The sequence below is a fragment of the Sarcophilus harrisii genome, chromosome X (assembly GCF_902635505.1).
Source record: "Sarcophilus harrisii chromosome X, mSarHar1.11, whole genome shotgun sequence".
Classification (NCBI taxonomy): Eukaryota; Metazoa; Chordata; class Mammalia; order Dasyuromorphia; family Dasyuridae; genus Sarcophilus; species Sarcophilus harrisii.
The window spans coordinates 39,362,052-39,386,977 of record NC_045432.1 but is presented as its reverse complement, the minus strand read 5'-3'; the positions used below and the strand labels follow the sequence as shown (position 1 = coordinate 39,386,977).

Below are 24,926 nucleotides of genomic sequence, written 5' to 3'. Positions count from 1 at the left end.
ATTACAAGCAACTTCACATCAGATAGAAACATCCAAGGGTACTTACCAGTTGATCTTGATCTGAATCAACTCCAACGCTAAAGGAGGAAACCCAAATGGCAGATGAGAATTGGGGCTTTTAAACCTGTGGCAGCACATTTTTAAATCTCCAATAGTATTTTATTTTCCAAACACACACCAAGGAACTTTTCAATATTCTTTTTTGTAAGACTTCATGTCCAAATTTTTCTCCTTCCCTCCCCACGACAAGGTTAAAAACATGCAATTCTTTTAAACCTATTTCCATATTTGTCACGTTAGCACTTTTAAAAACACAAATAATATGACAGTATGTAATGGAGAGAGTGCTAGACTTTCTGGCACTAGGACTCCCAGCTGGAGTCCTAGCTCTGCCCCCTGCTTGCCACCTGTGGCACCTGAAGTCACAACCTCTGTGGGAATCAGTTTCCTTTTCTCTAAATTTTGGTTTTTACCTAGATTTGGGTTTGACTTTCCCTGATTCCTCTTTTCCAGCTTGTGGTATACTTTGTCTCCTCAAATTGGCTTCTATTAAGGCATCTGTCCACATGTTTTATTCCCCCAGGAAAATGGTGGCACCTCAAGGCCTGGGACAGGTTCATTTTTGTCTTTGTAACTCCGCAGCTCAACCTAGTACTCAACTAAACTGATTTCATTGGTGTGGGGAACTCTCAGGGTGGGAAACCCTTCCAATGAAGCAGATGGCAATTTTAATGAGCTTTATTATTTTGTTATACTTTTCAGTCTATACTTCTAATTTGCCTCGAATGGGAAACTCCGTATGGAAACTCCTTCCACTCACGAAGGCAGGTAACTTAGTTTTGGAGACTTGGGTGGGCTAGTGAGAATTTACCTTGAGGGTTATACAGTAAGGCTGTGTCAGAGGCAGGACGTTCTTGAACCCCAAACTCTGACTTCAAAGCCAAAATACCAAGCTATACATTTTCAAAGAGTTTTTATGGGATCAAGATGAAAAAAAAAAAAAGTGAAATGTCAGCCCTTATTGTGAAGCCATCATTAATAAAAATAGCTTGGATTCCAAATTTGGATTGCCAATCTCATTAGGGAAAAGAAGGGAATAAGTATTTGTTAGGCACCCACCATGCACCAGGCACTGTGCTAAGTGCTTTACAGATAGTATCTCGTTATGCTTCTCAATCTTTAACACTAATTACAAAATGACGTTTCTTCCATGGAAATTACAATACTGCCATATATAGGTTTGGAAAAAGGGATTTTGCTGTCTCCCCTTTAAAAGAGGCTATTTTTATGGTACTATTCCAAAGACAGGGGAAAAAAAACACCACAAAGAAAAGTATTTCGGGAAGGTAGGTTTCTTTCTCGCCTCTCAAGATCATTTCCACCATCATCAGATGCTGCAAGAGAAAAACATCTAGGGCTCTGTCAAAAGGCTAATGGACAGTCGGCTGCAAGACTCGGTGGTCATTTCCGACTTTCTAGGATGTGTTCAAAATGATGGCTAACACCACAGAAAAATGACAGTTCCATGTGCTATTGTGTGACTAAAGCAAAGCCGGGAGGAAGAAAAAGATGGTTCAGACGGAATGGAGTCTTAACAAAGGTGTGGTCAGAAGCTCACAGTTTGTGGTTTAAAAATGTCAAAAGGCTGGCCATAATCTGCATATTAATAGCAGATTCTACGCATAATCTACAAATGTAAAGTGACACCTAGTGGTCCAGGAGAGTCATTGCACAGAGTTCAGTGGCTCCAAACAATCCCACAGGCAGTAAATACATATAGGGGACACAGTACTGGGCTCAGCACCTGGGAGGGGATGGAAGTGGTTTTAAAATCTGCCCTTAAAGATCTTCTCTGGGGGAACAAAACACACGAAACAGAAAATACAAGACCATATCAATTCAATCGTATGCTCGGGCACCAGAGGTAGAGAATGGAACCATATAAAGGCAGGCAAGAGTTTAGCCTCCATTTTTTGCATGATTTGCATCGACTTAACCCTTCTCCCACCCTCAAAAAAAAAAAAAAAAAAGACCCTCCTGAGAAATTAACTTAAGATAATTTAGGAAACTATAATTATCCCTTTAGTAATAACTCTTTAAGTAAGTATTAGCATCTTACTCTATGGCTTTTCATAAGAAAGAAAAGAGCTTAAGGCTGCTAATTTCTAAAAGCACTATCACCTGAAACAATATTGAAGGTTTTTCCCGTTTGCACTTATGTACAAATGACTGTCTCGGACAAAAGCGGGTGCCTCAATGATTGATCTGGATTAAGAAAATAATTCACCAGGATTAGACAGGTATGGGTAGGTTGGACACCTGGGTTTTAGACCCTTTCCCAAAGAAGAAGAGAAAGAGAAAAGGAAAGGAGTTAAATTGGACTTTTTTTTTAATGAAGCATATTATTTTCTCTAGTCAATGTTGTAGATTTGGGGAGCTCAGTAGGTTCCTAGGGCTATGAAGTCTCAGCTAGTACACATAGTTAAAACCTACAAAGGCTTTTGACAATCCAGGCTGCTGTTTCCATAGAAACAGATGTGGGACTGGGGAGATGAGAGGGAGCTTTCAAAGTAAGTACATTTTCAAATATTAAAAACAAAAGTCTCCCAACTTCAACCTTGGAGTACTTGGTCACAAACAATGCTGTTTTTTGGGTGAAGCCTGAAATTGTTCCTCAAACTCCCAATTTGTCTGACAAAATGTCTGAATTGTAATTTAACATCAAAACAGCAAGGCATCTGTCTAGTTTGCACTTACCGGATGTTTAGACAAGACAACATGGCCGTGGTGCCCCCACCAAACACCCACACAGTAAAAAACACAATCAGGAGTGTAGTGCTGAACATCATCTGCCTCGCATAGGTGGCAGTGTCCCGAATGGCCAAGGCAAAGGCCATCGCACCACGAAGACCTGAAAGGAAAAGGGATTGTTTTATGCGATTAACCCATAGGTTAATCCAAAAAATCCACAGAAGCCAAAGGATTTCAGAGAAATGGGAAATAATAAAAAATAACCTTTTAAAAAAAAATAAAGTCTAGTACAGTGCTAACCATCATTCATCTTTCTCCTCCCCACTTCATCTCCCAAGTCCTCTTCTCCTATTTCCTACCTAACAATACTAAGTAAAACATTATAAGGGAGCAGTTAAGTGTCAAAATGTGGTGGGGTTTGATTACAATAGGTCAATGACATTATTGCCAAAACACATTCCTCTACATAGAAATATATTCCCACTCCTCCAAATCCAGTACAATGAAAGCTTTTTGTAAACAGGGACTGGCTTGTTTTTGTCTTTGCATCCATAGCTATGGCCGAGTGCTTTACACAAAGTAGGCACTTCATAAATGCTTGCTGAATGTGATCCAATTAAACTAGAAAATGAGAGATAAAATGAGGAAAAATAACCACAGTAGGCAAAGGGGCATAATTCACCACAAAATAACCTCCATCAATCAACTGTTCTTAAGTATCTAGTAGGCACCAGGCACTGTTCTAAGCTCTGGAGATACAAAAAGAGGCAAAAATAGTCCTTGCCCTCAAAGAGTTTATAATCTAATGGACTTTTGGACATTTCACCATAAAATTCTAAATACATGAAAGTGCTCCAGTTTCAAAGCAGATGGCAACCCATCTGAGGCAAGATTGGAACGCAGGGCTTCCTGACTCCAAGCCCAGCACTTCTAAGCCACTACAGCACAGCTGCCTCTCTTGTCACTTCAATAATTAAAAGGATTTGATGTCACCAGCAGCCATTTCCATTTAGAGGATCATTTTGTATTCTGCGTGGTGGCTTGGGGAGGCAAAAAAAAAAGAGAATCACATACTTACCAGCAAACATCATCATATGTTGGAAATTTGATCCGATCTTATTTCTTCTGCCCAAATTAAGTAAAAAGGATAAAGGATAAATATTGGCAGCTCTTCCCAAGAAAATGGCAAGCTAAACACATTAACATGTTAAGGATCAATTTCTTTCACTTGTTTAAATTTAATTGTTAAAATGATGATAATGGTGATGGGTGAAAGTCTGAGATACTGAACTCAAATTCTAAAGCAAGATAAATTATTAAAAGGGACAGTTTGTGAACACCTGGAAGCAGGTAATCACTAAACCCCAGCATGGTTACACCAGAACAAATCACTCTAGACTAACCTAATTTCCTTTTTTGACAGGATTATTAGACTAAGGGAAGGCTGGTGCTACAGTTGAATTACAGCAAGGCGCCAGATGAGATCTTTCACGATATCCTTGTGGAGATGGATAGATGTGGCCTGGATTATAGTACAGTTAGATGGATTCAAAATGGGATGACTGATGAGAACCAAGAAATCTTTCTGATTAATGGAGCAAAGACAACTGGACCCAAATCTTAGTCTGGGGCTCCATCTTGTTGAGCATTATTGGATTTAGGTAAAAGAAAAATATGCCATTCTTTACCAAATTTGTAGAGGAGTTAAAGCTGGGAAGGATAGTTAATACATTGGGATCTAAAGAGGGCAAAAGCTTGAAATCATAGGCTAAATGGTGCTTGTTTTGTCCTTTTCTAGGAGGACCAATCACATCGTGAGATTATATCTTGACTTGTGTATGAATTGGATTTAAGTGAGGCAGAGTTGTCCAAAGTCATCAGCCTCACTCTTTCTTCCAGTCACCTGAAATCCAGTGGCAAGACAACTAGTCTTGGCCTGGCATGCAGTGGATGACCTTGGCATCCTCCATGTTTGACCAAGCTCTAAACACTCCATAATGCCTGCTTCCTTTGCCTTTGTGACTATTGGAACAAACTGTTCACATCTGCTCATTTTGCTATGGAAAGCTTCACATGCTCAGGGCAGACATTCCCCTAACTTAACACTTGGGTTAAAAGAAAAATCAATTGTACAAAAATAAGACAGGCGATACATGTCTGAAAAGCAGTTCTGGGAGGTTCTATTGGACTAAAAGCTCATCATGAGCTAGCAATGATTATTATAATATGATGGCTAACAGTTGAAAATTGATTTAAGTAATATGGAGAATAATAACTTATAATTATAAGGTTTCAAAGGGCTTTTCTCACTTCCCTATAAGTACTTTTGTCCCCATTTTACAGATGAGGAAAATGAGATTCAGAGAGATGAAGAGTGACTTGGTAAGGCCACATAGATTCAAACTTAGGCTGGCTGACTCCAAGGCTATCCAATCTCACTACAATGTTTCTAAACTATGGAATTCAGAACAAGCTTGTTGCCTGGTCAAGCCATAGCTAAGGAATCCTGTGGCAAAATGAAAATGTTATTCTGCCCTATTTGTTAGGCACTGACTTCTATTCCCTCTTAAGTATCCCTTCCCCAAGATGCAGAATGGGGAACCTTAATTACCTTGCCCTTTTAAGATCTGGAACGGGCCTGATCCAAGTGTGGCCCTCCTGTTTGGCTGGTAAGAAAGGGCTTACCATGTGAGCAGATGAAATTTAGGGAGAAGAGTATTCTCATCTCTTTCCTAAAGGCCTAAGGAACACAGAACTCAAGGGAGAGGAAAAGATACTTAATAATTTCACCTTATTTTCATAAATTAATTATAGAATTGTCTTTGTCACTCTGCTACATAGGACAAGAATGCAGAAGTCAAAGAGGCCAAGGGAAAGCAAAGCTCGGGGTCTAGCGGAGCCAATGAGAATGCCCAAGTGAACACTCCTTGGGATGATCAAAGGACAACCTGCAACACTGAAGAGAGAGGATTTTCTTCAGTTTTTTTGTTTCCAGCTTGGTTGCCTGCTCCTACCTCATCCAGTCTTTCTTGTGGTCTAGAAACATGTTAATTTAGTGGGCTTCTTTAGTGGGCAATTTTCCCCTCTTCCTTAGTAATCCATTACCTGTTTTAAGGCCTGTGCTTGTTGTTCACAACCAGGCTGACTTTACAGACTAACATTTTTGTAACGAGGGCAGTTGGCCATTTGGTGAAATGTAGTGAATTTCTGGCTTAAGATACACTTTAGAAATCACTATCTCTTTGAACAAATTTGAGAACAAGGTGGGGGGGGGGGTAAGGGGAGAATGGAAATTCCTAGTATTTTTGGCCTAAGAAAACTGTATATACATATACTATAAATGTATTCTCCTGCCCTCCCAATCCAAAACAGGGCAATTGCAAAATGTTCCCCAAATACCACCAGATGAGCAAGGATACAAAAGCGCCTACCACGAAAGTTGGGTTAAAGACATGGTTCTGGAAAGTGAAGAGTGTCAGTCCCATGTACGAGAAGATGAAATTTTCCGCCAAGAAATTGAGAAGCTCAAACAACTAAAAAAATGGTTTTAAAAATGTTTTCTAGGGAAGATATAAAGTTCCATTCTCTTCAACTATGCTTGAATCACACAGAACACATTCACATATCCTAAAAACTGATGGAAGACAAATATGTGCAGCTGCCCACTCCAAATCCCCAAATTTCCAGGAGTCAATCTTTGATGATCAAGACCCAGCTTCCCCCTTTCCAACTTCCTTATTTCTGTCACCCAATGGCATCATCATTCTCCTCGTCATCCTTGGATCTTCATTACAGAACTTAATTGGCTAGAGGAAGGAGAAGACTTTTATACTTTTTTCTTGGGAATGTTTCTTGGACCACAATAATCATTTTTTAAAATTAAAAGCCTTTTTATTTTCAAAATATATGCACAGATAATTTTCAACATTCATCCTTGCAAAACTAATAATGATTATTTTTTCATAATTGTAAGCTGTGACTTGAGTGTAGACTCCTATCAATTACCTCTCACCTTGATTAACATTAACAGCTTCCTAAAGGATTTCCTTTTCTCTAGTTACTCCATCATCATCTGGCTACTCTTCCATTACCTTCCACCCAGTGAATTTTTCCTAAGCCACCATTCATATTAATTTACAACTCCGTTCAAAACGGGGCTCCTCACTGCCAAACCCTTTCACCTTCTTGGATTGCTGGGATGTTTTGCTGTTGCTTTCTCACTATCCTGGGAGCTAGGCAGTGGAAGAAGTAGAATCATTTTATGGATGAGGAATTTGAGGCTCCAAGAAGTCAGGGGTTTTGTTCATGGGTTCCAACCTACTAAGTGTCAGAGAGAGGTGGGATTGTAATCCAGAACTCTCTGGATTCTAAGGCTAACACTCAAAAGGTTCTGTCCTGTTGGCTCGGGATCAAGGTTCAAGTTCATTATCATGTCGCCAAACTCGGCCTGGAGACACTGCTTAGTCTCCAATGATATGATTATCTCCCTGAAAGACGGGAAGGAAGGCCATCACAGCTTTGGCTATTTTGTATTCTTCACAGTGGCTAATGTATATTTTTGAGTGTCTAAATTCAAGGCACAGAGAGCTCCATCCTCTACCTTTTTCAGGTAAGGTTGTGCATGAAAAGGGCTGGGCTGACACTTTTGTAATTACCATTCCCTAGCGTGGGTCTTCTGTTTTACTCCCTATAGGGCACTTTCTTGCACTGTCATTCCCCACTCCTCGTCCCACCCTCCATCCCCTGTCCCAGATCTTACCATCCTTCAAGAACCAATTCAAGTTCTCCCTCTTCCACGAAGTATTCCTGACACATCCACACTATGATGAGCCCTGCCTTCTATGAATCCTATTATTGCACATCAAGTCAGTATTGGACAATCAGGATCACACCTGTATGAGACTTTTCTCACTACCTGGGCTAAAAATGAAGGACTCTCCTCTCTCCCTCACATTAGTGCCTCTCTCCCCCCATTTCTGCTCCTTTCTCTGTCTCTCCCTATCCCTCTAACACTCTCCTTTGTTTTCTGTTTCTGCCCCCTTCTTCACTGCTTTTCTTTTTTTCCTTCTCTGCCTCTCTCCTATTTCTCTTTCTGCCCTTTATTTCTCTTTCTCCTTCTCCTGCATTTTTCTTCCTCCCTCCATCTGTCCCCTTCTTGGTCTCTCTCTTTCACATCTCTTCACTGTGCCCAGCAAAATACTGGTCTCATAGGTGAGCTAAATCTGTCACAAAAGCCAACCCAGGTTTAAAAAACAAAACACTTGATTAAAAGTACTCTGTCTCCAAGTTGAAAGGAAAAACAGTGTCTCTTGGAGCCACAAACTCAATTCGTTAACAAGAAAAATGCCTTTGCTGCCGCTTCACTAATAGTCAGTGCAGCCTTTCTAACTAATCCCGCCTGGTCCTAATCACTTAAGCAGCCTGAGAACACTTACTCTTTCCACACGGCTGTAATCAAGTACAAATTTGTATCTGGCACATTTTTCATCCACTGTCCTCCCTCCCTCATTAGCCTGCAAATTGGAGGGTCTGGGCTCTGCCGGATCCTCACAGATACCCTGCCTGCGGGATCACTCAAGACGCCTCTGTAGGAGCTGGGCCACCACTGCTCTCATGGCCGCAGCATGTCTGGAGATGTCAGTGATGAGACAGCAACAGAGGGGACAGGCAAGTTAGTCCTTACTGGACCTCCCAGAAGCAGCCCCTGTCACCTTCCTCTAGGCTGCTACAAATGGAGACATCTGAAGGGACCAAGAGAGCTCATGGTCCTGTCCACCCCACTCCCGCCCACCCAAGGGAGGAACAGTCAGGGGCCAGACTGGGCAAACAAGCCGTGGGCGCTTTGGGCATCCAATCCAAAGGCCGCTGCTTGGCAAAGAAGCAGACCATTCTGATATGAGTTCCCAGGTCTCTCTTACCTGCTTGGTTCTATGCTGAGAATCCGGAGACAAGTTGTTGTACGTATAGTGTGCCTGTGTGATGCCACAAAACAAGACCGCCACTACGCCTGCAGTGAGGACAAAGTCCAGATTTAGCTAAGAAACTCATACTAGCAAAAAAGGAACTCCCTAACTTTTTTTTGACAATTGGTCCCCTTAATTCTGCATTTCTCCCATGGTTTCATGTGAAAAGCAATTTTACTTTCTAAAGCAAAAATGGAGGGGGGGGGGGAACCACTATCTAGAGAAACGTGTTTGTGTATTTGATGAGGGGCTCACTCTTCCCGACTTTCTTTGGTGGGAGAGGAAAGGGGGGGGGGGAGAAGAGAAGGAACAGGACGGAGGAAGATGGAGGGGGAGGGAGGAGGAGTCAGCCCAGCCATTCCCTCTCAATGTTTAAAATCACAAAGGTAACATGACCTACCAGTGAAACCCCAGGCTTCAGCCAGAAGGAAAGTACTCCAGGACATCAAGAAGAACAGGCCTGTTTCCAGCAAGTGGAACTCTCGCAGTTTGGTGAACTTCGTCACGTAAGACTGTTAAGGTTGATCTCAAAATGAGGAAATGCACTTTCATTGCAGCATAAGAAATTGGCAAGCTCATATACTTTTTTCACCCCACCCCCCACATTATGAAAACAAAATCTAATTAACATAACAAAAAAGAATAAAAAAAAGTTTCACCTGGGTCTCAAGGCTTTTTAACCTGGGAGTCAGTGGATTAAAAAAATTTTTTTCATTATAATTGATTTTCTTGGGAATTTAAAAAAAAACAGGGTTCTGGGAAAAGGTCTTAAAAGCCTCTCCAAGGGGTACAGGATCCCAAAGGGTAGGAAGCCCCTACTCTGACTGAGAGGGGGACCCACAGCTTCTCCTTCAGAAAGCAAACCTGTGGTCACCATATTCTTTTTAGTCAAAGTCAATTATAGTCTTCTATTGTCTTCTCCCAAATTTGTGGAGAAAAGAACAGAATGTAGAGGCAAGAGCAGCAGATCCGAATAAATTACAACTAAGCTCTCTTGCACATGTGTCAAGATGGTCTCCAAGCTAAAACTGCATATCTCTATTAGCCTTTTTGATTTTCCAAAGCATTTTCACAGCTCATCTTATTCTATAACCGCCCAGTGAAGTAATCAAAGCATTGTACACATAGGGGAAACCGAAGAACAAAAATAACTTGCCTCCAAAACGATTGCTTCTGGTTGGTTACCCATACAGTGAGATGTTCAAATGGTTCTCTTCATTTACCTTCCAAGAGAAAAGAGTACTACCTCCCCCACAAAAGCAAACTAAAAGATCTTGGGAGAAATCTTAAGCAAAATGTGTAAATTATTAATAGAACTGAGATTCCAGCTATACTAATTATCTGCCACATGAACTTGGGCAAGTCCCTTCCATTAGTCCCATGTAAGAAGTGAGAGGATTGGACACTTCTCTCTAAGGTCAGAGTACTGGGTCTGGAGTCAAATCCAGCCTCAGATAATTCTGAGATGTGTGACCCTAGGCAAGTCATTTAACCTGTTTGCCTCCATTTCCTTATCTATAAAATGGGGATTATACAATACTCACCTCCCAGGGTTGCTGTGAGGATCAAATGAGACAATGTTTATAAAGTTCTTGGCACATAGTAGGCACTTAATAAATGCTTATTCCCTTCCCACCCTCTTGGTCTGACATTGTAGGAGAAGATGAAACTATTCAGATTTCTCCTTACCCAAGCTATATATGTGACCTATTGGACACCACAGCCACTTTTCTCATGCTTTTCTCATTAACCGAAGTGCCAAGTTACATGTGATTCTGGTGGGAAAGAACTAAGAGGCATTTTAAGACAGAAAATACCGTAATTGTACATAAATTCACATTAATTTGTTCTGGAACCTTCAAAAAAAGAAGTAGGGGTGGAAATATACCAAATTCCTCTTTTGCTGTAAAATTCACCCCTATAATAATATAAAAACTACAAAAATCTTTTCCCTGGTGCAAAATTGGTCAAAGTTGTTATCTGGTCTTTTGAAAGAAAAAAAAATGACTGAGATTCAGCAATCATAAGACAAGCCCACATTTTACCTACATTTCAAATCCCAAAGCATAAATGCTGGACACAGTAGTACCTTCCCCAGACAGCAAAGAAAGGATATCAAAGCTGTGACCACTCCAGTGGCAGCTCCCATAGCAAAGGAACCACTGAATATCCCCAGGAAGATTCCAATAGACTTAAACATGGCTGTCACATCAAATGTGTGGCTATTGTCTCCAGCTGGCTGATAGGCCACGATAGAACTGAAAAAGGGAAAGACTTCACTTATTTAAGAAGTGAAGAAAGAGACTTTGCAATTCTTATGTGAAAACTAATGTTCAAGATGGGGATGGCACTGGAGAAAGGGGCTATTTTGGCTTGGAGTTACTGAAATAAGAATTTCAGTAACTCCAAGCCAAATAGCCTACCTGCCCAGATCTCCATGTGCATACAAGAAAACCTCAGCTTTTGGCTCAAATGGCAATTTTAGTTACAGATTAAAAATAATATATATATATATATATATATATATATATATATATATTCATACGCAGTACAATGGCATATACATACATACATATATATATGTATGTATGTATATGCCATTGTACTGCATATGAAAACTGGATTAAGCTTTTAGCTCTCTCCTTCCAGCCAGTTATCTGAACACGGAGCAGGAAGAAAGTTCTGTTTGAGCGCTCTTAGCATCTGAGTGCCTCACAACCCTACATACTAATGTGACCAAGATAATGAAAACTGGGCCCACTTATTCTGAGCAGAGGCATCAACACATCAACACTGCTCGAGATGCAAACCTGGTTTGCTTGAAGTACTTTTCAGCCGTAAGAACCACCCCCAGAGCTACACAGGGGAATGAACATTTTGTAGAGAGGAGGACCCATAGAGACCGCTCACTGAGCTCAAGCAGTTATAACAATCCACTTGTCAGCACCTCCAGCAGAATCCATTTCTCCCCCACCCCACTGGAATATTAACTACCCAAGTCACTCTGTAATAGTCAAGCCCCCGACATTTGACAGGATGCCTTCCCTACCTCAACTTTTTAACCCAAATCTGGGTCGAACACGACTTTGGCAGTACTCACCCTCTGAAACAGACACAGATTTAAAAAGCAAACTGGGTCCCCAGTAACAACACTCTATTCCTAAATCAGTTTTGGATTTAGTTAATTAGTTACTAGAGGTATAAAAAGAAATCCTGTCAGATCATAGAATCAAAAAAAGGTGAAAGGGAAGTAAGGGAATGGCCAGGGAACCCTCCAAACAGACAAAACACATGTTCCTTTTATCCTCTCCGTGGTTACTGCAATATGCTTCTGATTACAAGTATAAAAACATGTTTGGTATATTGCATAGACAAGACTCATCTACCAGTTTAAGTCAATAAAATGTGCTTAAAACCAAACAAAATATACAAAAATTAAGGCAAATCTAGGGAAGGGGGTGGGAGGAAGGGGGGAGGGATTTGGAACACAAGATTTTGCAAGAGTCAATGTTGAAAAGTTATCCATGCATATGTTTTGAAAAGAAAAAGCTTTAAATAAAAAAATCAAGGCAAGTGAAAATTGATATTAAATTTCATAATCAGACTCAAAACGAAAAATGTAAACATGTGGGTGAAATATTTCAAAGTAACATAATATCTCTGATGGAGAGACATCATATTGATCAAATGACTGATATAGTTATTTGAATTAATGTTTGAAACTTTAATGAATTAATGTTTGAAGAGTTTTTTTTTTTAAATGGCCTGGGTCTGTCTACTACAGAGAGACACCCATGATAACAGGATAGACAACAGCTAACCAGTGATAAGAAAGGCTTGCTCCCTTTCCCGAGGGATATTTTCAGAGTAATGATTCCAATAAAACACCTATAATTTGGCTTGAAAAGATTGATCTTCCTCAGCTTTCCCCTTATCAAAGTATAGATGATCGGAATGAATCATCCCGATCATTCATCTATATACTCATACCCAAAACAAAATGTCACTGAAAAATGAAGATTAACCTCAGGTTAAAAGCAGATGGAGGGCTTGCATTCATTTAAAAAAAAAAGTGGCCTCCAGACTGAAGCTGTAGCTCAGGTTTTCACCCTTAAGCAACACCTTATCTCACAGGGGCATAATTTGAGCCTCCTGAAACTAAGTCTTTCTCAATGGCCTCCCTTACCTTTTCTTACTTCTAAAACTCAGGCCCAGGGCCTGCTCCCCTTTCCCTAATGCAGAGGATGCTGGGTGATAGATGGGGGCAAATCCATCTTAACTACTTTGTGGCACAAACTCTTTTACTCCCAGCCATCCCAGACTTGGGGTTTTTGTAACTATCCAAAAAGCAAATGAAGGGTGCTGCTAAAGGCATTAGCAAGCACTCTAGCTGGTAATGTCCTGGGGCCAATGAAACCCTGACACGGTCTGTTTCTTTCCTGCTTGGAGATGGGAATTCATTTACCCAACTGGGTTAAGACAATCATGCAGCCTCTCCAAAGGCAGTGGGGTGTGAGGCAAGGAGCACTGGCTTATGGAAGCTTGAGTTTCATCTCTCAATGGGCAAGTGGGCATAGAACCTGCTCATCTATAAAATGGGGAGAACACTGGCATTTAACTCCAGGGGGAAGGAGAAGGGGGGGGTGAGCTAGGTGAGGGAAGTACCTTCTCAAGCTCAGAGTGCTAAAGAAATTTAAGCTCTTATTATACCTGGTGTTCTTCAAAGAGGGCATCTTCAGACGCATCCAGCCAATAATGACAAGTCGATTTAAAAAAAAATATTCTTTACCAATATTTACACTTAAACAATTAAAAATTAAATTAAATTAATTAAATTTAAATTTTAAATTTAATTTTAACAATTTATTTACCTAAAGCTTCCCAGATGATTTTTTAAAATCCAAATTTATAAAATAATATTGCTGACTTCAAATAGGAAAAAAGCAAGAACACATCTGAGCCAGGACTAAAGTGTTTTTGGGTTGTTGTTTTACCATCGTCCCCCTCCCCAACTCTCCAGCCCTGAGGCCAATGAGAAAGACAGACTGTTTGCCAGGGACATTTTCAGGGAGCACAGAAAACCAAGAAGTTAACTCCCCCCTGTACTCTTTTCTTCTTTGAAATCAGCAGCAGTGAGCCAAGATATACAAATGATCCAGAAAACTGGGATCTTAATAGGACTGAAAGCTGCATGAGGACAGAGGCTGGATGCTTATTTAAACTTTTTTATCTCCCTCAGCAACTAGCACAGTGCTTTCCACCCACAGCAAGTCCTTTAATGAACATTTGTTGGGAGGAATGTGTTGTTTTTAGCAACTCAGAAAACAACACAGCTAGAAGCCTTGTAATTCCTTTTTCCTTCTCCCAATTAGTGCACAGTTTTGACTCTGCATCTAGATTCACCAAAGGAATGAAATTGTTTAAATCTCTGTAAGAAATTAGTCTTATGCTGTATTTCCTGAATTAACTATATATGAGCTGTGAACAGCTGCGAAAATTCAGTGATGAGGATGAGAGATGGGGAAAAAGGCTTTCCAAAACTATACTCATTGAAATCTGTTGGTCCAACTTACTGCCACATCAAACCAAATCTTAAATGACAAAACTCAGGAGGAGGAAATGAAATCAGTACGGGAGAGCCAATACCCAAAAAATGATTTCTCATTTGATAGCAAGGCAAAAGAGGGTACTTAGGATGGTTAAATCCATTCTTCTATTATACCCAGGAGGCAAAACTTGAGGACAAAAGGGAATGAAAGAAAAAAAATATAAGGGGCTTCTGTCCTCTCCATTCTTTTACCCCCAGATATGGAAAGAACAAGTCCAGAGGACCTTGGGGGACTTGCTCGGTAATGCAGGAAATTCAGAATTCCTAAATTCCTAAGCTACCTACTATGGGAGGAGGGAGGAGATCAACTGGCATAGCAACTGTAATCTAGAAATTATAACAATAGGAGGTAACTTAGGTAATGCCCACGTGTTTATATTTTATTCAAAGTAATTCTGCAGTTTAGAAATAATTTGATTCAGATTGCATTTGATTAGACAGGGGATTTGTGGCTCATATGCCATAATACTTCACACCCAAGTTTTAAGAAACAAAAACCCAACACTTACGAAGACAATACTATAGCAACAGCATCATTAAGGACACTCTCTCCAAAGAGAAGCGCGTAGAGTTCAACATCAACTTGAAGTTCGTGGAATATGGCAAGAACAGTCACTGACAAAGACAAAAATTTTTTATGTTTTAAGAAAAGTCATTATCTGGAAAGGAAACCTATTGTCAAAACATAATAAAACATTTTTCATTAATAGTAATCTTTTAATATAAAAAGGATGTCCTCATTCTCATAGAATTAAAATATATATCATTTCATTAGATTTGAAGTTGAATATACAAATCTATTTCTGCAAAAAAAATAGTCATTATCAATACATTTGCCCCAATTGATTTTTTTAATCATCATAACATGAACTTGATTTTTGTTATCAGAAATTCACTCCTTCACAAAAAATTCTAACACAATTTATAACAGAAATTTAGATGTGTGCCAACATTTCCTTTTATATTATTATAATATCAAAAACACCATTCCCTCGATTGTATGCATACAAAAAAATTTTTTTTCATCTCCAAAGCCGCTTAAAATAAAAGGTTTTGAGTTTTGTTAATACTCAAGAGGACTGAGTATGAACACACAAAGAACATGAGCTTCAAAAATATCTCTTCTTCAGTTTCTTTTCCATCTAGATCTTACTCATAGCTTTATTGTAAGATAAAGTAATCATTTCTCTTCTATGTTGTAGAATATTGTTCATATATTAGTAGAAATAGAGAGAGATAGACAGATAAATAGACAGTCCCCACTGTGGATTTTACCTTGTAGCTTGTTTTCTCTATAAGATCCCCAAATATCAAAACTAATGCTTTTCATGAACAATAAACAAGGATAATGTTGGTTTTTGGTTAGTGTCAAAATCTTCCATCAAGGATAATGGCCAGAATAACAGGTGGGCTGTTTACTATAAAAAGAAGTCAATGATACTGATTCATTGACACCTTGGGGCAAGGGGGAGGGAGGCAGGAAAGAAGGAACTCACCCACAATGAAAAATTAGTTATATGGAAACCCTAGAGAAATAAGAGACTGAAGCCATATGTATTATAACCTCCACTGCTGAGTCATGCACGGCCCACTTGCTGCATAAACCAAGGCTACCATGAAAGATTAATGTAGTCCGAAAATGCTAGAACCTCTTCCAAAGGCAACTAAAAATGAGAAGCCGGCATTTTGAAAAGATGCAATTTCCCTTGTAAAGCACTTCAACTGGAACGTACAGATATCATAACAGCAAAGCAAGAGGACACAAGAGTAACTTCCAGAATATTAAACAGTAACTTACGGCTCTCTTCTCTGGAGGTGAGCTGCTATAACATGACAAAGCTAGCCCCATGGTCCAAGGCAAAGACTGAGAGAATGTTTATCTAGTTCAAGGAAACATAAAATCCCCTATTTGGCAGATTCAAGAAAAAAAGAGTTTTGTTTGCACCATCTAACTAGCTATCTTTTGCAAGCAAATGAAAAAATAGGAGGTTCAAACAACAAGGCTAAACTGATCACCTTTAATAAGTACTCTGACCGCCTCGGGAATTTGAAAAGTATGGGTAAATCTCTTTCAGTAAGGGAGGCTGTGCAATATATTAGCTGGCTGGCTAATATATTGGAACCAAACTGTAGGCTGCAGACAGCCATAAGGTTTGAGCCTCCTGGGCTAAGATAATTTTGTATGGACACCTGTACATATGAACATTAAGCAGAAAGCCCTGGAGGGCTTTGAGAAAATCATTTGAGCTCCATCTTTAAAAGCTAAATGATACCAACTGCTGGCCTCAAAACATTATCCTGTCTGATTTTAATTTAAGGTCAGCTTATACCAGAAAAAGGACACATTTTCCTCCCTTTTCCATAAAGCCCATAGAGTTTTTCAGAGGTAACCTTAGGATTTTTCACATATTAATTATTATTAATTATCATTCACAAGGTCAAAAGGCCAAATGAACAAGACTCTTCCAACTGAGACCAAAAGGTGTAGCAGAGTGAGCTTCTGACTGAGTGCCAAAGCCTTGGCCTCTGTACTTTCTTGCCTCCTTTATTCTTCAATGGAATGTAGCCATCTATTAAACTTAGGCTTGAGGAAAAGAACTACAATCCCGCTCACTCTAATTAAACTGACCTGGCAACACTAGCATTTGGTAGCGTGGACACAAAAGGCACAAGGGAAGCAGTCCTTTCTGTATTAAACACCTCTTACTTAGTAAGCATAAATCCAATCTTGGAGAAACCTTTTCTGCCAGGCAAACAAAAGCCTCCCAACACAATTAAACTGTACCCAGTAGAGTTAAAATTGTACCTGGTACAAATGATTTGGAACCATCATTTCACATCCTTTGTCATTTGGAAACTCTAAAGCCAGAAGTTAAAAATTGCAAAGATTTTAGGTGACTATTCTCTTAGGGATGTGGAAAAACTGTTTAGATGTTACTAATTTAATGAACATATTTAACTCACTTCCCACTTTCAGGTAAAAAGACACGTACCATCACGAATGATCCTAGATTAAAAAAAACAAAACAAACAAAAAAAAAACTTCGAGTCTTAAATAGCATCCAATTTAATGGTCAATAAAGTACAAGTAAAACAACGTGTATGCTTAAACCACAGAGAATCCCAGACTGTGGTTTTACTGCTTGGATTGAGAAAATCTACAAGATAAAATGAAACAGAAGCCACACTGCAAAAAAGGAAAGTAGGCACAAAAGGCTGTTCCTTAGAAGACATACCTGGATCGGTTGCTGACACAATGGCGCCAAACAATAAGCAGTCGGTGAAATAGAAATCACCACCGAGCTGTCCTGTTGCTTTCATCAAGGTTACACAGCCATACATAATTGACCTGTTCGGTAAAAATATTTACCACTCAGACACACACAAACTGCTGCTGAATTTTAGAACAGTGGAAAAGGCAGGGGGAAAACCTAGTTGGGTATCTTCTAAGTGATTGCAACTCTGAAAACATGTCATTGTTAGAACGTGGAAGCAATGTCCAGTCTTTTGAGAAACATGAGTGAATGTATAATTGCAAACATTTCTAGCTGCATTCAGAAATATGATGCTATACAAGCTATATATACACACATGCACAAACATATATATATATATATATATATATATATATATATATCTAAGATATATAGATATATAGATATATCTTAGAGAGATCTTGAAATCCAGCTTAAATATCTCAGGCTACAAATACTTACCCTATCACAAAACAAGAAATGGCTGTCCCAAGAAAAGCATATGCTAGGATTGACCCAAGGTTGCGGAAGAAATGTCTCTAAAAAATAAGGTCTTTGGTTACTCAATTTGACCAACATTTGTAGGACACATACCAATACTGGCTGACAACAAAAACTCAGGATTCAGGTTTTAATATACAATGCATTATGTGGGTTAAAAGGGATAAGGGCAAAAAGGCAACAAAGGTCCACACAGGAAAAGATAACAAAATTTAAAAAAAAAAAAAAAAAGATGAGACGGGACTATAGAAAGATCTAGTCATTATGAAGATTTCCAAACACAATGTGCACAGAAAAGTCAAATGAATTCAGAAACACTTGGTACCCACTATGGACCATGCAAATGTAGAAGCACCTACCCGTTTCAGACTGTATCCTGCATAAAATATAATTGGAGGAAGTAAGATATTGAAAAATACTTCAGGATCAAAAGTTACCTGTTTAAAAATCAGAAAAAAAAAAGGTTTTAAGTTCTTTAAAATGAAAATATTTTGTAAGACCTCACACTAAGCCACTCTGTAAATTACCGGAATGATAAAAAAAACCTAATCACTTCTACTATTAGATGGCAAGCATGTTATTACAACTTACAGGAGTGTTACTTCATCATTAAAACAAATAAAATTCAACAGAGAGAACCTAAGGCGGACAAGAGTTGGCTGGTCTCCAACAGAGAAGACCTGAGAAGACACCGAGTTCAAAGTAACATCCATGACAAGCACTAGGTGATTCTTCTTTTATGGACATTGAGTTATTTTGTTTTCCAAAGGGCAGAAGACAGAGAAGTTGGAGGAGAGGAATATAACAGCCTAAGCAATTGTGACATAGAAAAGCTAGGGAAAAGAAGCAAAATGCCAAGTTGGGAATGGGAAATGGCTGCAGAGGCAAGTAACTTCTGGAGTGTTTGTGTGCATGGAGGGAGGGGAGGAGGAGAGTGACAAGAGAGATTCAATTCAGTCCCCTATAGAATCCATATATCCAAATCCATCTATCCAGGAACTGATGTGGCAGTACATGTGGTGAAATAACTGCTGGAAAGATGGAACACACATCCTTTCCTTTCAGTAGAATGTAGCCTACATTTCCAGACGTGATTGCTTTGCCAGTCAATTGCACTTAACTGTTTTCCTTTGTTCCAAAGGAAGGTTCAATGTTGGAGGGAAGAAATATATCAGGAAATGACTGGATTTTTAAAAAAGAGAACTGTATTTAAATCTCAGTTTTTGGTACTTACTTGTTATGTGACCTTGGGCAAGGCACTCCTTTAACATCCCTGAGCCTCAGTTTCCTCATCTGAAAAATGAGGCTAATGCTCACATTACTACCTACCTCAGAAGGTTGTTGGAAGGAGACTTCTTTGATAAACTGTCAAGTGCTACAGCATGAGAAGTTATTATTTTTAAGCACCTTGAAGCATTGCAACAATTGAATACGAGAAAGATTAAGGCAGGAAAACAGAAATATTTGGAACACAATTCAAAATAGAATATTTAGTGAGTTATGCCTTAATCAGAAAATGAAATTTCCCAAGCATTATAGTTAATTGACATTTTACCATGAATATTAAAAGAGTTCACTGAGTCTTTTATAATGTGTTAAAGACATTGATCATTTTTCCCTCTGCAACACTTTAGTGCTAGAATAAAAAAAAAAAATCCAAAAGAAACTTATTAGAAGCTTACCTTCCTAAGCATTTCATTGTCTTGAACGTTATTGAGTTCATGTGAACTGATCTCTCCTTTCAGTGTATATTCATAAAATTTTCCACTAACATTCACTAATAAGGTAGCCGGACTTGTCTGCATTTGACAGCTTAATGTCACATTATTAACATCGCTTGGAACATGAACGCCATATCGAAGCACCAAGCCCACCAAAAGCCCTATAATTTAAAAAGAAAGAATGCTATAAGTACCTTGTGGGCATCAACCAGTTTCTTAAATCCCCTAAAAACTTCATTGGTTTTCAATGCAAAAAAAAAAAAAAAATCAATGATGTTAGCCAAGCCTGAGCTTAAGAGTCAGTACTCAGACTGAAATACAAACATGTTTGAAATTACTGCTCAATTCCTAAATCGGAGAACCTGACATCCTCATAAGCAGGGGATGGACAGATGGGGAATTTTCTCCAGTGTAATATCACAGATCACTAACCCCAATATTTCTAGAGTAGCATATAAGTAATAGAGCAGGAAGATTACCTAATGAGAAAATATCTTACAAATCATCTTTTCATAGAATCTACGACTTCACTTCCCCATTTCATAATGCAATCAAATAAATTAATTTCCCACCTCCACCCATAATTCATTTAACACATCCCCCCTTCCTCTACTTGTACATTTGGGGGGGGGTTCATCCAAAATGTAGGAATTGACATTTATCCCTCTTAAATTTCATCCTGTTGGCTTCAGTTCATTGTTCTAGTCTGAAGAAGGAGAAATCAAGATTCGGATGCCCATGATGAGACATCTTATCACTGAGACATCAATCATGGCCAAAGCAGATTACATTTTATAGTCTTTAAAAAATACGTACAAAAAACCCTTTGATCTGTTCATTTCTCTTAAGGCTATTGGATTAGACCTCACAGTCTCACCAGACATAGAGAACAGTCAGGAAAAAAGGCAGAATTCCTCATTTTTGTTGCCCTCTGAACAATTTTCAGTGAATCATGCTAAGTGACCGACCCTTAGGTTGCTTGAAGCTTAAGGCAAAGAGAAATATGCTTCGACCTTTTCTATTACTATTTATAAGCAAATTAGCATTCATTATCATAGTGGAAGATCAACTTAAAGCTCAACTTAGCTTAACAATTTTTGGCTGTGACGATGTTAAATTCTTTAAGAAAGCTAGCTATTTGAACAAAATACTCAATGGCATAGATTTCTAAAGTGTAATATGGACAACCAACTAACCATATTAGGTTATATAAACTCTAGTTTTCACCAAAAATACCCTTACTTTTTCAAAAGAAAAGAAAAGAGTTAAATACTTAAAAAGAATTTCTAGGATTCAAATAGAAAAATGAACTCAGAGCTAGGAAGAAAAAAACAATCAGTGACTTCAATCTTAAAGGCTGGAGGGTAGGCAAGAAGGGAATAAAAGTACCAGTAGTTAAGATGATATGGGAAGGGCAAGAAAAAAACTGGGAAAGATGCTCAATTGGATTAAAAGAAAAACCCAAACCAAGCTTACTCTGGGCAGTGCTGAGGATTTGAAGAATTTTTGCAAGCTTTCATTCAGGCTCACACTAACCCTTAAAGACAGAGAAGTAGATAAATACGATTAATCCTCATTTTACATTTTGAGAAACCTTGAGAGGTTAAGAGTAATGGGGGAAAAAAACCAACAGTCAAGGGGGACTAGTCAGTGGAGTGCCTTACTATATTTGGAGTGAACTCCTGGCCTCAGGCCAGATTGGAACTCGACCCCCATCTTTTAAGGCCCTGGCTAGCTGGCACCTCAAGAAGCCTTTCCTGAACCTCCCAGTAGGACCTGCTCCCTCACAGCACTCTGCTCCTCTCCAATATACTTAAATACAAATGATGATTTTTTTTAACCTGTCTTGTATCCCCCTAAACTTCAAAAGGGTAAAAATCTAGCCCTATTCTTTCTTTCTCTCCCCCAGCTTTGAGTAATGCTTGTTGATGAAAAATGAATTAATGTTCTTACATCAGGCAACACAAGAGGAAAAAACGCCCCCTCCCAAAACAGACGAATAGATGTTCTTTCCTTGCTTCTCACTGATTTTATGTCCTCAGTGAATACCATAATTAATCCTTTCAACTGAAATTTTTTAGCTCTTCAAGCTTAATCATTTAACCATTTAGCAAAGGTTAACAGTGACCCACCTGTTTTTTAATGCAACATTTTAAAACGATCAGAGAAAGATTTTATGCTTCCAACATACAACTGAGCATTTATAGCATTCCTTCCAACCTAAACTAGGAAAACCCAATCCTCCTAGGAAGGAAGAATTTGGCATTTGGCATACAGAACCTTATGACACTAATATTTTTGTGTTTGTGTCTTCATTTTGTCCTGCTAACTGGATTACAGACTGTCTTCCAGTTTGGGGTTATTTCCTGTGTCTAGCACACTGTACGTACCCAACAAATATTAATAATGATAATGGAGCTTGAGAACTACAGCAAGATGTACAAACCGGGATATCTAGACCATTTACTTGGATAAAAAGATTGCATGTGAAATGGCACAAAATATCCAATATTCAATTTTACCCAAAGGCTCCAGTGGGATTATGCCCTCAGGAGTCTTTATAAAGGAAAAGAGATGGAAAAGTTAGCCAAGTTTCCAAAACCATGATGAGCTCCAATCTAAGAAAATCATTACTTTATGAGGGAAAATGACAAGGGTTTGTGCATTTTTCTGAAATTCACAGAAAAATCACCTTTTCTTATCCTCGTTGAGATACATACTCAGAGGTAAACATTTCATGAATGGAGTGGCTCTTTGGGAGCCAAAGTCTTCAACTGACTTCGAGTCTGAGGCAAAGGGCTCCCTTTAGCGGGCTCCCTGCCACAGCCACAAGTGAGAAAAAAAACAATCTCACCTGTATGCTGTGTAAAGGGGATTATTTGTGGGAAACGATCTCTTCAGACATAAACAAAGACCCATAGACACAGTGATCACTCAGTGGAGTCATCTTTGATTAAGACAGTCAGCAAAACCTCTCTAGAGGCACCAGTTTAGGAACGAGACAGATCTGTTTCTCCCAAGGGGGCTGTTTGCCATTACTTCCCTCCTTTCCCGTTAACCAAAAAGAAAAGGAAAAAACACAACAGACTAGAAAGCCATCGAAACCACTCGTAAAGGGTTAATAATCTCACGACTGTAGATGTGTAGTGTTTATAATTAGTTTTAGATTAACCGTCTTGATCACTGTGTAGTAACAACCATCCTGGGAAAACTTTTAACTCTTTCGTTAGCTGATTTGGGGCAATCCGAACCTCCGGCGTGGGATTCTAACAAATTCATACTAGAATGTAGCCAACAGGTTGTTAAGGAGCCGCAGCTAATTGTTATGGATCAACAGATCGGTTCCCCGAGGTCCCTTAGCTTTAAGTTTGACCACACCGGGAGTGAGAAAAGATGTTCCCTTCGTCCGCCGCGAGGACAGACAGCCGAGTGGGTGCGAGAAGACAAGTAGAGGTCGAATCAGTTTTTCAGAGAATCCCCAAAACTGACGAGGGGACTCCTCCAGCCCAGACCTCCACCCAGGCAGGGAACCCCGATACAATTTCAGAGAAGCTACGAGGCGCGGCTCCCCACCCCATCACTTGGGCAGCCCTCCTCCCCAGGGACCCCAAGAAGCCGCGGTCCCGGACCAAGGGGTGGTTCCCCTTCCCACGGGAGACGTGGCAGGAGAGGGAGAGGAAAGGAGGGGAGGAGGTCGCAAAGGGCAGGATGGGGGGCAAAGGGAGGCACTTGCCGTAAATCATAGCCAGGCCAGTCTCGTGCAGAAAACGGGCCCGTCGGTGTTTGAAGAGCCATATGGTGAGGATGGTGAGGGTGAGGAGCAAGATGAAGATGAGCAGATTGGCGCTGTCTTGCCGGTGGCTCGCCTCCGCCTGCTTCTCGGACACGATCTCCTCCTCCATGGCCCCTACAGCTCCGGCTCCGCCACCGTCCTGGGCACCCGCCCAGCCACAAGCGCCAACTGCCAACAACAGCCAGAGCAGCCGCCCGCGCGCAGGGCTTCGAGAGCCCGAGCTGCCGCTGCCGCTGCCGCTGCCGCGCACGGGAGCTCTCCGCCAGGCGCCTAGTGCCATGGTTCCCCCAGCCCCAATGCCACTGCATCCGCCCCCCGAACCAGATGCCGTTTGTTGTCCCCGGCCACTCCCGAGGGCTCATGGGAAGAGGGGCGGAGACTCGGCAGAATCGGCCCAGGATTGGCTGGTAGAACGACCGCCTACTCCTCGCGGCCAGAGCTCTTAAAGGGACCGCCACCTCATTGGCCCCTACAGCCCGGTGAGTGGGAGGAAGGTCATGTAAACCATCCCCCTGCCTCTGGGAAGGGCAGCATCTCGCTTACTGGCACCATGCCTTATGCTTCATGGATTAAGCACCCATCGTTTGCGTACCAACCAGGCAAGAGCCACAGTGATATCATTTTCTGTACAGACTGTATACATGGAATAGAAGGCAGCCTGGGCCAGTAGACATGGGTTCCAGCCTCCAACACCCCATTTGATCCTTTCCATCTCTAGATTTCTATTTCCTTCTCTGCTAAATGAGGACAAACAGAAAGATCATAGTGTCAGAGCTTAGAGGTCATCAAATCCAACTGCTTCATTTTTACAAGGGAGGAAACTGAGGCCTGGAGAAGGAAAGTTACTTGCTTTAGGTCACACACTTAGTAAATGAAAAAGGTATTGTTAGCATATGCCCACTAACTCCACAACTCTAAAATCTCTGCTAGTTCTTACATTTAATCAGTACTAAGAAGATTTTTTCCCTTATGGAAATTCACAAATATATATATTTTTTATATTATTTATATGGTTTTGGGAAACTCAAGGTCAACTTCATGAACCTCCCTAACAATGACAGCTGACTTGGAGTAATAATAATAGCTAACATGGGATCTTAGGATCAGCTGGAAGGTAACTTAGAGGCTATTTTAGAGATGAAGCAACTGAGGCATAGGAGAAGTCACATGACCTGCCCAATGTTACAGAGACAATGAATATCTGAACCTAGTTATTCCAGATTCCATGTCCACTGCCCTACTCATCATCCCACACTGCCTCTTCAACATTTATATAAGACTTTAAATATCCTCTTTCATTTGATTGGAAGGTAGTGGACTGGCCCTAATGGGAGA

General features: G+C 40.0%; 1 protein-coding gene across 1 annotated transcript in view; it reads right to left on the bottom strand.

Moving 5' to 3' along the window:
• The window catches only part of SLC9A6 (solute carrier family 9 member A6), a 32,148-nt gene extending 8,277 nt beyond the window's left edge, over positions 1–23,871 (bottom strand). Inside the window, exons 1-13 of the mRNA XM_012553491.3 lie at positions 23,532–23,871; positions 19,760–19,959; positions 18,437–18,514; positions 18,039–18,115; positions 17,559–17,671; positions 14,832–14,937; positions 10,831–10,972; positions 9,115–9,220; positions 8,670–8,758; positions 6,171–6,284; positions 3,830–3,941; positions 2,758–2,911; positions 47–77 (exon numbers count right to left, since the gene is read on the bottom strand). Coding sequence (XP_012408945.3) covers positions 47–77; positions 2,758–2,911; positions 3,830–3,941; positions 6,171–6,284; positions 8,670–8,758; positions 9,115–9,220; positions 10,831–10,972; positions 14,832–14,937; positions 17,559–17,671; positions 18,039–18,115; positions 18,437–18,514; positions 19,760–19,959; positions 23,532–23,871 — 1,662 coding nt within the window. The remainder of the gene's footprint in view (positions 1–46; positions 78–2,757; positions 2,912–3,829; positions 3,942–6,170; positions 6,285–8,669; positions 8,759–9,114; positions 9,221–10,830; positions 10,973–14,831; positions 14,938–17,558; positions 17,672–18,038; positions 18,116–18,436; positions 18,515–19,759; positions 19,960–23,531) is intronic.
• Positions 23,872–24,926: the final 1,055 nt, after the last annotated feature.